The sequence below is a fragment of the Balaenoptera physalus genome (genome assembly GCF_965194825.1).
Source record: "Balaenoptera physalus genome assembly, chromosome: 13".
NCBI lineage: Eukaryota > Metazoa > Chordata > Mammalia > Artiodactyla > Balaenopteridae > Balaenoptera > Balaenoptera physalus.
In genome coordinates, this window is record NC_138892.1 from 25,146,309 (window position 1) to 25,158,773 (window position 12,465).

Genomic DNA, 12,465 nt, shown 5'->3' on the forward strand with positions numbered 1-12,465 from the left:
AGGGCCTTGCTGTGGTTTAGGCTTTGGCTTAAGGGAATGTTGTGGCTGGCTTGATCTTCCATCCAGCGCACTAAAACTTTCTCCATATCAGAAGTAAGGCTATTTTGCTTTCTTATTCGGGTGTTCACTGGAGTAGCACTTTTAATTTCCTTCAAGAATATTTCCTCTGCATTCACAATTTGGCTAACTGTGTGGCAGAAGAGGCCTGGCTTTTGGCTTGTCTTGGCTTTCAACATGCTTTCCTCACTAAACTTAGTCATTTCTAGCTTTTGATTTAAAGTGAGGGATGTGCGACCCCTCTCACTTGCACACTTGGAGGCCATTGTATGGTTATTGATTGACCTAATTTCAGTATTGTGTCTCAGGGAATAGGGAGGCCTGAGGAGAGGGAGAGAGATGGGGGAACCGCTGGTGGGTGGAGCAGTCAGAACACATATAACATTTATGAAGTTTACTGTCTTAGATGGGCGAGGTTTGTGGTGCTCCAAAACAGTTAACAATAGTAACATCAAAGATCACTGATCACAGATCCACACAACAAATATAGTAATAATGAAAAAGTTTGAAATATTTTGAGAATTACCAAAATGTTACAGACACGAAGTCAGCGAATGCTGTTGGAAAAATGGCACCTGTAGACTTGCAGGGTTGCTGCAAACCTTCCATTAGTGTAAAAAACACATTATCTGTTGTGCAGTAAAACAAAGTACAATAAAGATGCACTTTGTTTTACTGCATGCTTATGTATGCTTGTAGTTACATTTTCAGGATAAAAAAAAAAAACATGAAAAAATTTCTTAATTGTACAGCAGGCAATCCCAGATCAAATTTTAGGTGATAAATTAAGCTAACACATTACATGTTTCTTTTAAGCACTTGTAGTTGGAAACTGATTTTTGAACATTTTCAGCTCTGTGGGTGTGTGTGTGTGTGTGTGTGTGTGTGTGTGTGTGTATATATATATATATAAATATATATGGGGGAGGGAGGAAGAGAAAGAGGCAGGGTTTATATTGTCATTCTGAGTATCATTTATTGCCCCTTTACCTTTTAAAATTTGATCTAGCTATGGCAAAAATCTGGAGATCTTTTTGACAACTAGAAAGGCATAAAAGTTGTTTTTTAAATAAATTTATTTATTTATTTATTTTTGGCTGTGTTGGGTCTTCGTTTCTGTGCGAGGGCTTTCTCTAGTTGTGGCAAGCGGGGGCCACTCTTCATCGCGGTGCGCGGGCCTCTCACTATCACGGCCTCTGTTGCTGCGGAGCACAGGCTCCAGACGCGCAGGCTCAGTAGTTGTGGCTCACGGACTTAGTTGCTCCACGGCATGTGGGATCTTCCCAGACCAGGGCTCGAAACCGTGTCCCCTGCACTGGCAGGCAGATTCTCAACCACTGCGCCACCAGGGAAGCCCTAAAAGTTGTTTTGTATTATACATGCACACAGATATATTCGAATGGGTATATATATGGAATATATATGTATTATATATACGTGGTAAGTGCTGTGAGTAAAAAAAATAACAACTAAGGATAAAGGAATAGAGAGGGTCAGGGTCAGGAAAGAGCCCTTTGCAGGGTAAAGCTTATGTTGAAATTTGAGCATTTATAATTGTTCTCTAGATAGCTAAGTCTTTAAAATATTAAAACCAAACAATTGTGGAGTTTTTATTTAGGGTTTATTTTAAATTACAGTACATTTACTTCTAAGGTAAAAATAGCTTTTTCAGTGGCATGAATTAAATATAAAACAATATTTAAGCATTCACTATAAATTACTGTTAATATATCTTAATCTTCATGAAAACGACAGTGTAAAGATCCTAACAATCCCAAATAAAAGTTTTTGCTAAAATAGAAAAAATATTTTACCCCAACTGTTTTTTTAAAACATTATTTATTTATTTGGTTGTGCTGGGTCTTAGTTGCGGCATGCGGGATCTTTAGTTGCAGCTTGCGATCTCTTAGTTGTGTCATGTGGGATCTAGTTCACTGACCAGGGATTGAACCCAGGTCTCCTTGTGTTGGGAGTGTGGAGTCTTAGCCACTGGACTACCAGGGAAGTCCTTTAACCCAACTCTCGAGGGTTTTGGTTTTAGGAAATCAGTAATTTAGCACTGCTTTATTAATATACAGTACATATTAGTTAACCTTTAAGCTAATGTAAATAGTAATATTTACTTCACAAAAGGTGTTTTATTGTAGCATTGCATGTGTTTTTGTCCTCAACCTAATGGGCAAAGAAGTTGATATGCATAATTCTTCTTAAAGATAATTAGAAATGTCAAGGAATCTTTAATTTGGGAGTATTTTTTCTTTAATAATGATCTAGGCATTGTTGATGAAATTCCTTAACATCTGTGTTTACTGATCATTGTGACTTAATTAAAAGGTTACAGTTATAGCATGGAAGATAAAAAATAGGACCTTTTTGAGGATGCGATGTGTTTTATTATGAAGTTTTTCTTTTTTATAAATTTATTTTTGGCTGCATTGGGTCTTCGTTGCTGCGCGTGGGCTTTCTCTAGTTGCGGTGAGTGGGGGCTACTCTTCATTGCGGTGCGCGGGCTTCTCATTGCGGTGGCTTCTCTTGTTGCGGGGCATGGGCTCCAGGCACCCGGGCTTCAGTAGTTGTGGCACGCGGGCTCAGTAGTTGTGGCTCATGGGCTCTAGAGCGCAGGCTTGTTAGCTGTGGCGCACGGGCTTAGTTGCTCTGCGGCACGTGGGATCTTTCCGGACCAGGGCTTGAACCCGTGTCCCCTGCATTGGCAGGCGGATTCTTAACCACTGTACCTCTTATTAATGAATTAGAAATGTCTTTCTTATTCCTGACAGAGTAGAAAATACATATAGTTAGTTACTTTATAGACTAGAATTTTCTTCACTCTTGATGGAAATGCATAGTGTTCTGAGTTATAAACACATAGAATTTCTCCTAATATATTGTTCAAAAGCATTGTATGAAGAAAAAGTTAAGGCTTATGTGATTTCCCTTTCCCCCCCTTTTCTGTACCCACTTAAAACCATCAAGATTTACTTGGCGCTCTATAGTGGCATTGCCCAATAGAAATATAATGTGAGCACCATACTGAATTTTAAAGTATTTTGCAGGTACATTTAATTAGTAGAGTTAGTTTTAGAAATATTGATAAATTTTACTTAACCAAATATGTCTAGAATTTTTAAAAATCATGTTATGCATGTAACAATAGATTTTTTATGTTCTTTTAAAATACTAAGTCTTTAAAATCCAGTGCATATTTTTTATTTACAGTACAAGGCAGTTTGGAGTGACCACTCTTCACATACATGGTCAGAATGGGATGTTACCATGTTATGTGAATTAATTCTGTAATAACATCTGTTATAGTTTGTTATTTTATCCTTATTTGTCATCTAAAATAAGAGGCAGATACATGGTCAGCAAACTTTCAAAAATGGTGTGCAAGATTCTGAAGTGGTGATGTTTGTATAGTTACGTAGACATTCGTGACCACTTGACTATGTTTGAGAAAATTGGAGTCAAAAAGTTGGTAACTGTGAGCTACTAGCGCTTAGGGATTTTTGTTTGGGCACACAGATTTCTTGAAGGAGTGTGTGTTGAGGGTTCCTAAGATACTCTCATGCTTGATAATTTGCTAAAAGGGCACAGAAATCAGAGAAAAGCTGTTAAACTCATGATTATGTTTTATTACAGTGAAAAGATACAGATTAAAATCAGCAAAGGGGAAAGGGTATATAGGGTGGAGTCCAGGAGAAACCAGGTGCGAGTTTTCAGTTATCCTCTCCTAATGGAGTTGCATGACAGTGCTCCATTCCTCCAGTTGTCCTGTATGACAACATGGCAAAGTGGTGCCAACCAGGGAAGCTTACCTGAATCTTGGTGTCCAGAGTTTTTTTTAGGGGTCAATTACATAGGCACGGAAGTACCTACATGACTGTCTTTAGTTACTTAGTCTCCAGTTCCCTTATTCCTCCTCCCCTCTGAGGTCGAGCTGATATGGTGTGGCCCAAAGCCCCAGGCATACAAAGATAGGGATTTACCATAATTCACATTGTTAATATAAATTATCTGGTGTGGCCCAACATTTTAGGTATACAAAGAAATTTATCAGGCAGGATATTGCAAGGGGTCAGATGTTATCTCCTAGGAGCTTGTCTTAGGTGATTCCTTTCTTTGGAATGTGCAGAGTTTAACCCCCCAAGCTTGCAGAGTTACCCCTTTACTGCACAGGATGATTCTGGAGCTTTACAAAGGAGAGTGTCTCTAGTATAAATTCTTAGAGAAACAAAAGGGTAGATGAAGATTGGCGATAGCTCAATTCACCTTAAATATCTAATATGTTTTAAGCAAATGGCATGGATTATTGACTGTCAGGATAGAGCTATATAAAGGCCGACTTTGAGAAGTAAAGAATCTTGCATTTAGGACATCCATATAGTTACAGGTTTCTTAGTTGGAATCAACTCTTAAAGTTTACTGACTGCCTCCTATAAATTCACCTTGTTTGCTAAAGTATATATTATCTCCTTTAATCCACATCTGAACATCCATTTCTGCCTGTGATGGGAGGAACTTGTATCAGACTAAGGCTCCCTATCAGACTAGGGAATAATACAGTTTGAAGGCATCGTAGAGCTTCTGAGTCAGTCAAGACTTCAAGAGTAAAGATTCAGAAGAGAAGAGAAATAGACGTATTCTGTGCTGGGTTTCCTCTTGAGATATTTTCTAACTCTTAAGCTCTTTTGGATAATAGGATAAAAGTTGAGCAGTGTATGAGAGGTGAGCAAAAAGCAACTGAGGGAGTTGAGTGGAGCTTTCAATAGTTTTGTTGTTGTTTTAGTCCTAGGTTTGCAGTTTGAATCTTTTGAAAGGCCACACCATAGGAGTGGGAACAAACAGAAGTAGGCCAGACTTCACAATATCTGAAACTCAGTCTCAAGCCAGCTCTGTTCCTGATTGGACTGAGGTGATCTCTTACTCTGACTGCTTGTTAGAAAAAAATTAAATCCTTTCTGGAAAAAGATAATAACATCATCCAGAGCTTCTCCTTTTTTTCTTACATATTTTCATACAGTCATTCACGTACAATGTGTAGTATTCAGTAAAAAAATTACTATGCATTCAACAGGACCAACAGAGAAAAACCAGGAGTAGAAACAGGTTATGCAGGTTATTCATAGGTTGTGTAATTCTGGAGTTACAGACAAGAACTTTAAAATACTATAACCTAGTCATGAAAATAGATGGCAAGGTGAAGAATTTCAGTAGAGAACTTGAATCTATAGAAAGGGATCAAATAGGAATTCTAGGATTGAAAATACAGTAACTAAAATTTAGAACCCAGTAGATTGGTTTAACTGCAGTTTAGACACAGCTGAAAAGAGGTCAGCTGGAAGGTTAGTTAGTAGAAAATATTCAGCAACATTGATTTGTCTTTAAGTATGTAAAACAGAGTTGGTAAAACATAATATTATCACTTATAAATTTGTATTCAGTACCCTACCCCGAGCCTTTGAGCAAACAAAAATTATTCATTATAAATATCTTATGTAGAGTTCACTTGTTCAGCACACTCAGCTACTTGGAATAGAGCCCTAGGATGAGAAAATAAGCAAAATACTTACAGATTCAAAATAGATATCCAGAGCTGGATGGTAAAACAGGTATTTTAGCATAGCGGAGTTAGAAGAAGCTCTTAGTTGAGGTAATGGTTACAGTACGCTTGGTAATCTGGTAAACTAGCTCACCACAATTAAGACTGTAAATTAGAAAAGAAGTTACAGGTAAATAATTGAGGAATTGGTTTTGGCAGCAAATACCTTGTTTGATCATATCCAAGACTCCACTATGAATTATACCATTAGTGTATGTACTACTAGGAAAAAAGAAAGCTGTCAATTATAATTGACACCCCATTACAGTAAGTCCCCTACATACAAACCTTCAGTTGCGAACTTTCAAAGATGCGAATATGTGTTCCATCAACATCAGGCGTGAGTGAAACTGCAGCTTGCCCTCCATCTCCTACTGCAGACGATCCTTCAGCTCTGCCAGTTCCCACCACCTCTCCCTCCTCCAGTCAGTAACTCTTCTTGCCTGTTCACTCGATGCCAGCCCCTTTGTGCCAACTGTTGTACTGTACTACTGTACTTTTCAAGGTACTGTACTGTAAGATTAAAAATGTTTTCTTTATTTTTTGTTTGTTTTTATGTACTATTTGTGTGAAAAGTATTATAAACCTATTACAGTACAGTACTATATAGCTGCGTGTGTTAGTTGAGTACCTAGGCTAATAACTTTGTTGGACTTAGGAACAAATTGGACTTACGAACATGCTCTTGGAATGGAACTCATTCGTATGTAGGGGACTTAACTGTAATTGTGATACATCCTGATTTCAGAGATGTTAAAATGTGGGGGAAAAGGTAAATGGTAATCTTAGTTTTAAATCTCAGTTCTATCAATAATTGTTTGTTTGCCTTCTGTCAGGGAACTTCTTTGAGCCTGTTTGCTTATTTGTGAAAATGGGATAGTATAGTATGCTCTTTAGAATTAGGAAGACTAAATGAATTCAGAGACATGAAAGTGTCTAGTATGGAGTAGGCATTTGAAACCTGTTAATTTGACTTTCATTTTTTCCTTCTAAAATTTGGCATTGTTATAATAATAGGAGGAGACTCCTGACAGCTGACCAGGGTGGGGGAAGAACAAACCCCCAATATATTGGCTAAATAAGAAGTTAAAAAAGAAAATTTCTGTTGGAGCTGTTTAATAAATTGTCAAGCATCATTCTTTATTCTCTCCCTACCCCACCTCTTTCACCTGTCTTATCCCCTCAGTTATATCTAAAGATATCACTGACTGGTTCCAATATGATGATTGATATTTATAATAATGGAACCTACACATCAAAATAATGATATATTTTCACTAAATTGGTTTTTACAAAGCTCATTTTAGGAAGATTTGTAATCCTTCTAAGTTTAGTTGTGATGCTTAAAACCTCAGTCTTTAGTTTTGTAGAATTCTTACTCTTCTGATGATGCTATATGAATATGGCATTAATTCAAGTGAGTGGATCTTTTTAAGGCAGGGTTGGATTTTGTGATGTTTGATGGACGTGAGAATTCCTCATTTTATTCTTATTTTGAAGATTCCCAGTAAATCGAGAACAACATTTTTCTGGAGCTGTAAGATATTCATAGCTTTAATCTTATGTTCATTCTGTTCTCTTCTTTCAGGATTTTTCAAGTCACATTCAGTTGATAGGATGAAAAAATTTAAGAGAAGGCTATCCCTCACGCTTCGAGGAAGCCAGACTATTGATGAATCGTTGTCTGAATTGGCTGAACAAATGACTATTGAAGAAAACAGCAGCAAAGATAATGGTAAATATTTAGGGGGTAGGGAAGGGGAGGAGAGAATTGAATTACATGATAAATCAAATGTGAATTTACTTTCCTGATTAGTCCCTAGTAGGTTCCTTCTGTTTATTTCTCTGCCTCCTTCCCTAGTTCAATAACTTTTGCTTGCTTACTGGAATGTTCCATTCTTACTCGAACAGTGTTACTATAGCTGGTCTCTAACCCTGATGAATTCTCTATCCTGTTTATCTTTCCATTTTTCTTTAGTTCTTAAATAAGAATACTTTGTATAATATTATCCTAGTTGTTAAGTAGCTATTTTTAAATTAACATTTAAATATTTTTGTTATTCTTATAACCAAAGTTAGTACAGCTTAAAAGTGCATAGTAAGTTTGTGAAATTCCTGGGAATTCCCTGGTGGTCCAGTGGTTAAGACTCTGTGCTTTCACTGCCGAGGGCCTGGGTTCGATCACTGGTCAGGGAATTAAGGTCCCACAAGCCATGTGGCGTGGCCAAAAAAAAAAAGTTTGTGAAATTCCTGTTTGAAATTTCATCATAGTTTTATAACATTATATATGCATATATTGACTATCCACATAGACGACAAGGTTTATCATATGAGTGAATCATACTATTTTCTTATTTTATATTGACCAAAGAATCTATCCATAGTATTGAGAGCACTTATAGTAGATAGGCATATAATGTTTCACAAGTTTGACAGTTCTTTTTACAGTGTAAAGTAGTTAGTACACAGATATTGATATAAAATAAAAAGTTTGTTAAATTGAATGGATTAAAATGCAAAATCCTGATGAAATCTATAGAACAAGGCTACATATTCAAAACTGAAATAGCCCTAGAGATGTCATAGTAATAACCAGGAAGGAGCTTACAGGAATGGCTGCCAGTGTGTCATAATGTGCAGATTCTCTTCCTTGCCTCTGCCTGAAGTTCTTCTGTTAGAGGTTTATGGCAGCTGGTGAAAACATGAATACCCTCACCCCCTCTGGATGAAATGTAACTGTCCTTGTGAGAGAGGGAAAGGTATAATGGAAAGTGCTCTGGACTTTAAATTAAAAGTCATGGATTGGGACTTCCCTGGTGGTGCAGTGGTTAAGAATCCGCCTGCCAATGCAGGGGACATGGATTCGAGCCCTGGTCTGGGAAGATCCCACATGCCGTGGAGCAACTATGCCCATGTGCCACAACTACTGAGCCTGTGCTGTAGAGCCCGTGAGCCACAACTACTGAGCCCGTGTACCGCAATGAAGAGCAGACCCCGCTCACCGCAACTAGAGAAAGCCCGTGTGCAGCAACGAAGACCCAACGCAGCCAAAAATAAAATAAATAAGTAAATGTATTTTTTAAAAAAGTCATGGATTGGAATTTGGGACACACTTACACACTTATTAGTTACATGACTCTGGGTAAGTAATTTATCCTACCCAAGCTTCAGTTTATCTCTTCCTCAGAAGGGTCATTATTTTACTCAAGGTTATCTGGCTCATAATATAGGAGGGGAAACATAGATGAGTTTGGTAGAAAATTTAAAATAATAATTTGGATAGAATTTACTTTAGGAGGGAAATATTTTACATTTGGATCAAATCTCAAAGCTGATATTATAACGTCTTACTTTTATTCCTCTTGCCAGGAGAAAAATCCTTAATTCTCTCTCAGATCCCCTTTGATTTCTTGTTATTAATTAAACCCTGTATATTCATTCTTATGATCCACAAGTCTTGCTAGCTATTTGCCAGTGATATTCAGGAGCAAAGTAAGCACAGAATACATCTTGATGGATGCTTTCTGGGAACACATTCTGGATGGGAATTTGACTGCAAGACAAACCTCTTTAAAAAAAAAAAAAGAGCGTGAGTCAAAGAAAATATACATACTTTTTGGAGAGCTAATTAATATTTTAGATTCATAGCATATTTCCTGGAATATTTTAGTATTAATTGTCTTAAAACATGCTTAATTTATAATGAATGGTGAAACATTGAAAATATTTTTTTCAAGTAGAACATACTTTAAAATTTACTTTTATTCTAATAGTAACATTAACAATTAGTAAGGAAGAGAAAATAGAAACTACTGAGTTTCCTCTTTAAGTTTTTCAAATTACTTGAAATAATACTTGAAGATGTCATAATAGATATTGATTCCTCTTGGATTGCAGAGAGTGCTGGTAGCATAGGCTATCTCTGAGTTATATCTGCTATTACTTATTTCCTATGTATAACAACAGCACATGGGACAGCTTTCACAAAGATTCTTTACCTTTTTGGTTATCTTTCAGTACCTGATAGCTGGTTCCAACATTTTCTTTCTTTATGGAGTTTATCTTAAAGGTAAAAAGCTCCTAAGATTGGTAACACACACAGTCTGTGTCTGAATATGGTTTAATGAATGAGAAGAGGTAGACTATACTTTTTAAAAGATCTTCTCACATATGCTATAACCAGTTTGTAAAGCAAGTGATATTTGTCTAACAACTATATAGTGGCAGTGCTGGCTTGAGGAGGAATAATATAGTTATAACTTTCTTAAGTAAACTAAACCAATTTTTGATCTCCTGTCTTTTGTTCAGTCACTTGTATGAGCAGAATCCTCTTACTCTTGCATTATATATAGGCAGGTGTCTCTCATGCATATTCTAGGACAAATCAAATGAGAAAGTACACATAAATGGGGATAATACTATAAAAATCTTGGAAAAATTATAAAGCATATGATACAGTTGGTGTATCAAAATGTACATACACTGTCACTCATACATGTTCTACCTCCATCCAAAGAGAATTTGAGCTATTATCTCTATTTTGACAATTATGAGTCATACTGTGAAGGCTTTAACTCAGTTATAAATGTATAATATAATTATAGTTCGCATTAGAGTACCTTTCTAGATAAGCTAGTGTGTTTACAGATTGATCGGTGGATTGAACCCAGGGAAAGAGGAATCTTGAATTTATATTTAGTGTGTTAAAATTAGGTTGAAAGTTTGCAAACTTTGTTGATTTAAGCATACTGGCCTTAACTCAATACAGCTTTTCCTAATTATAAAATGAAATTTTTGCACTAAAATTTACAAACTGAAGTATAAGAAACATTTTTTTCTAAAGTACTTTCAAGGAAAGAGAATTCTGAGCACATCAGATTTTTTTTTTTAGTAATTGAGAAGGCACTGAATATTTCATTTAAAAAAAAACTGTCAAACATTAATTCATCTCAGTTCCTCAGAAGTTAAAAATAGAATTACCATATAACCCAGTAGTTCCATTCCTAGGAATATATCCAAATAATTGAAACAAGTATTCAAACAGAATCTTGTACATGAATGTTTATATTTATAGCAGCACTATTTACAGTAGCCAAAAGGTGGAAACAACTCAAATGTCCATCAACAGATGAATGTATAAACAAAATGTGACATATTCTGGGAATGGAATATTATTCAACCATTAAATGGAATGAAGTGCTGATACATACTACAATATGGATGAATCTTGAAAACTGAAAGAAGCTAGACCCCAAAGGTCACATATTCTATGATTCCGTTTATATGAAATATCCAGAATAGGTAAATCCAGAGACAAAAAGCAGCTAAGTGGTTGCCAGGGACTCAGGAGACGGGGGAATGCGGAGTGATGCGTAGTAGATACAGGGTCTCCTTTGGTAGTGATGAAAATATTTTGGAACTAAATAGAAGTGATGGTTGTACAACATTGTACATCTACCAAATAAAATGATTAATTTTATGTTAGTGAATTTCATCTCAGTAAAAACAGTTCATCTGAAAAATACCTTTTTCTCATAAATTCTTGATTTGCTTGCTAAAAGTCTTATTATGATTTTAGACATACAGAAAGTTATATTTCATGATTTTGTCTTTAAGTAGTTAGCCTTACTCTGTAATGAGAAGTGTATTGAAATTATTGATTTGATGAGGAGGACAGGTGACAATTTAATTATGATGAAGAGAATAGATCACAATTATATTTATAGAAAGGCAAAAGTAGTGTTTTATTATACGTAAACTATTTGAGGCTTCCAAATGCAGCAATAACAAGAACCAAAAAAAAGACCCCAAAAGGCAAAGGTTGAAATGGTCCAGTTTTCCAGATATTCAGTGTCTTGTCCTTACTCTTCAGTCTGTGCACTGAGACAGTTTATCGTGTTGTTCAGAATTAACAAGACTAGTTTTATGGATATTGTGAGACCTTGTCTTATTTCCAGGTTTCTCCCTTTCTCCTGGTAATCTGATACATCGGGGTCCTCAACCCCCGGGCCGCACAGCAGGAGGTGAGCGGCGGGCAAGTGAGCAAAGCTTCATCTGCTGCTCCCCATCGCTCCCCATGGCTCGCATTACCGCCTGAACCATCCCCCACCCCCACCCCACCCGACCCCCGTCTGTGGAAAAATTGTCTTCCATGGAACCGGTCTCTGGTGCCAAGAAGGTTGGGGACCGCTACACTACATGGTAGCAGTGACAGTTTTTGACAATAGTGGATGACATAGGGCGTTCTAAGTAGTGCTAACTCCTCCAAATAGCACAAGGTCTGTGAGAGGATGAGGCTGAAAGTACAGACTTCATTGGATGTATGTAGGGTCTGGAATAGGATCGGGTTAATAAGAGAGCTTACAAGAGCAGGATTAGGAACCAGGGAGTGAGTTAAGGCTACGAGGTGTTGGCTAAGAAATTCGTTCTCCTGATCATAGTAGTTCACATAATCAGAATATCCAAATAAATAAGATGTTAAATAAATTTCTTAGTGGAATCTAATGATTGCCATGTTATGATATTAAAAAATCATTGGAAGTCCTTACTTGGAACTAATTACTTTATAGAATAGGAAAGATCTAGTTGCAGGTTTTCATATAGATTTCCATTACTTTTTAAAATATATTGTGGTAAAATATATATAACCTGTAATTTACTATTTTAACCATTTTGAAGCATACAGTTTTAGTGTTATTACATACATTCACATTGTTGTGCAGCCAGCACCACTAACCATATCTAGAAATTTTTCATCAGCCCAGACTGAAACACTGTACGCATTAAACAGTAATTCCAGACTTCCCTGG

At 36.5% G+C, this 12,465-nt stretch overlaps 1 protein-coding gene across 4 annotated transcripts in view; it reads left to right on the forward strand.

Moving 5' to 3' along the window:
• CDK17 (cyclin dependent kinase 17) overlaps positions 1–12,465 on the forward strand; it is a 97,504-nt gene that overhangs the window by 45,208 nt on the left and 39,831 nt on the right. For 2 of the 4 annotated variants that reach the window (XM_082419418.1, XM_082419419.1), the window contains exon 2: positions 7,245–7,391. In XM_082419418.1, the coding sequence (XP_082275544.1) occupies positions 7,274–7,391 (118 nt within the window). In that variant the 5' untranslated portion in view covers positions 7,245–7,273. Of the gene's footprint in view, positions 1–6,036; positions 7,392–12,465 lie in introns of all 4 variants that reach the window. The other 2 variants (XM_082419416.1, XM_082419417.1) reach the window with 2 other exon arrangements.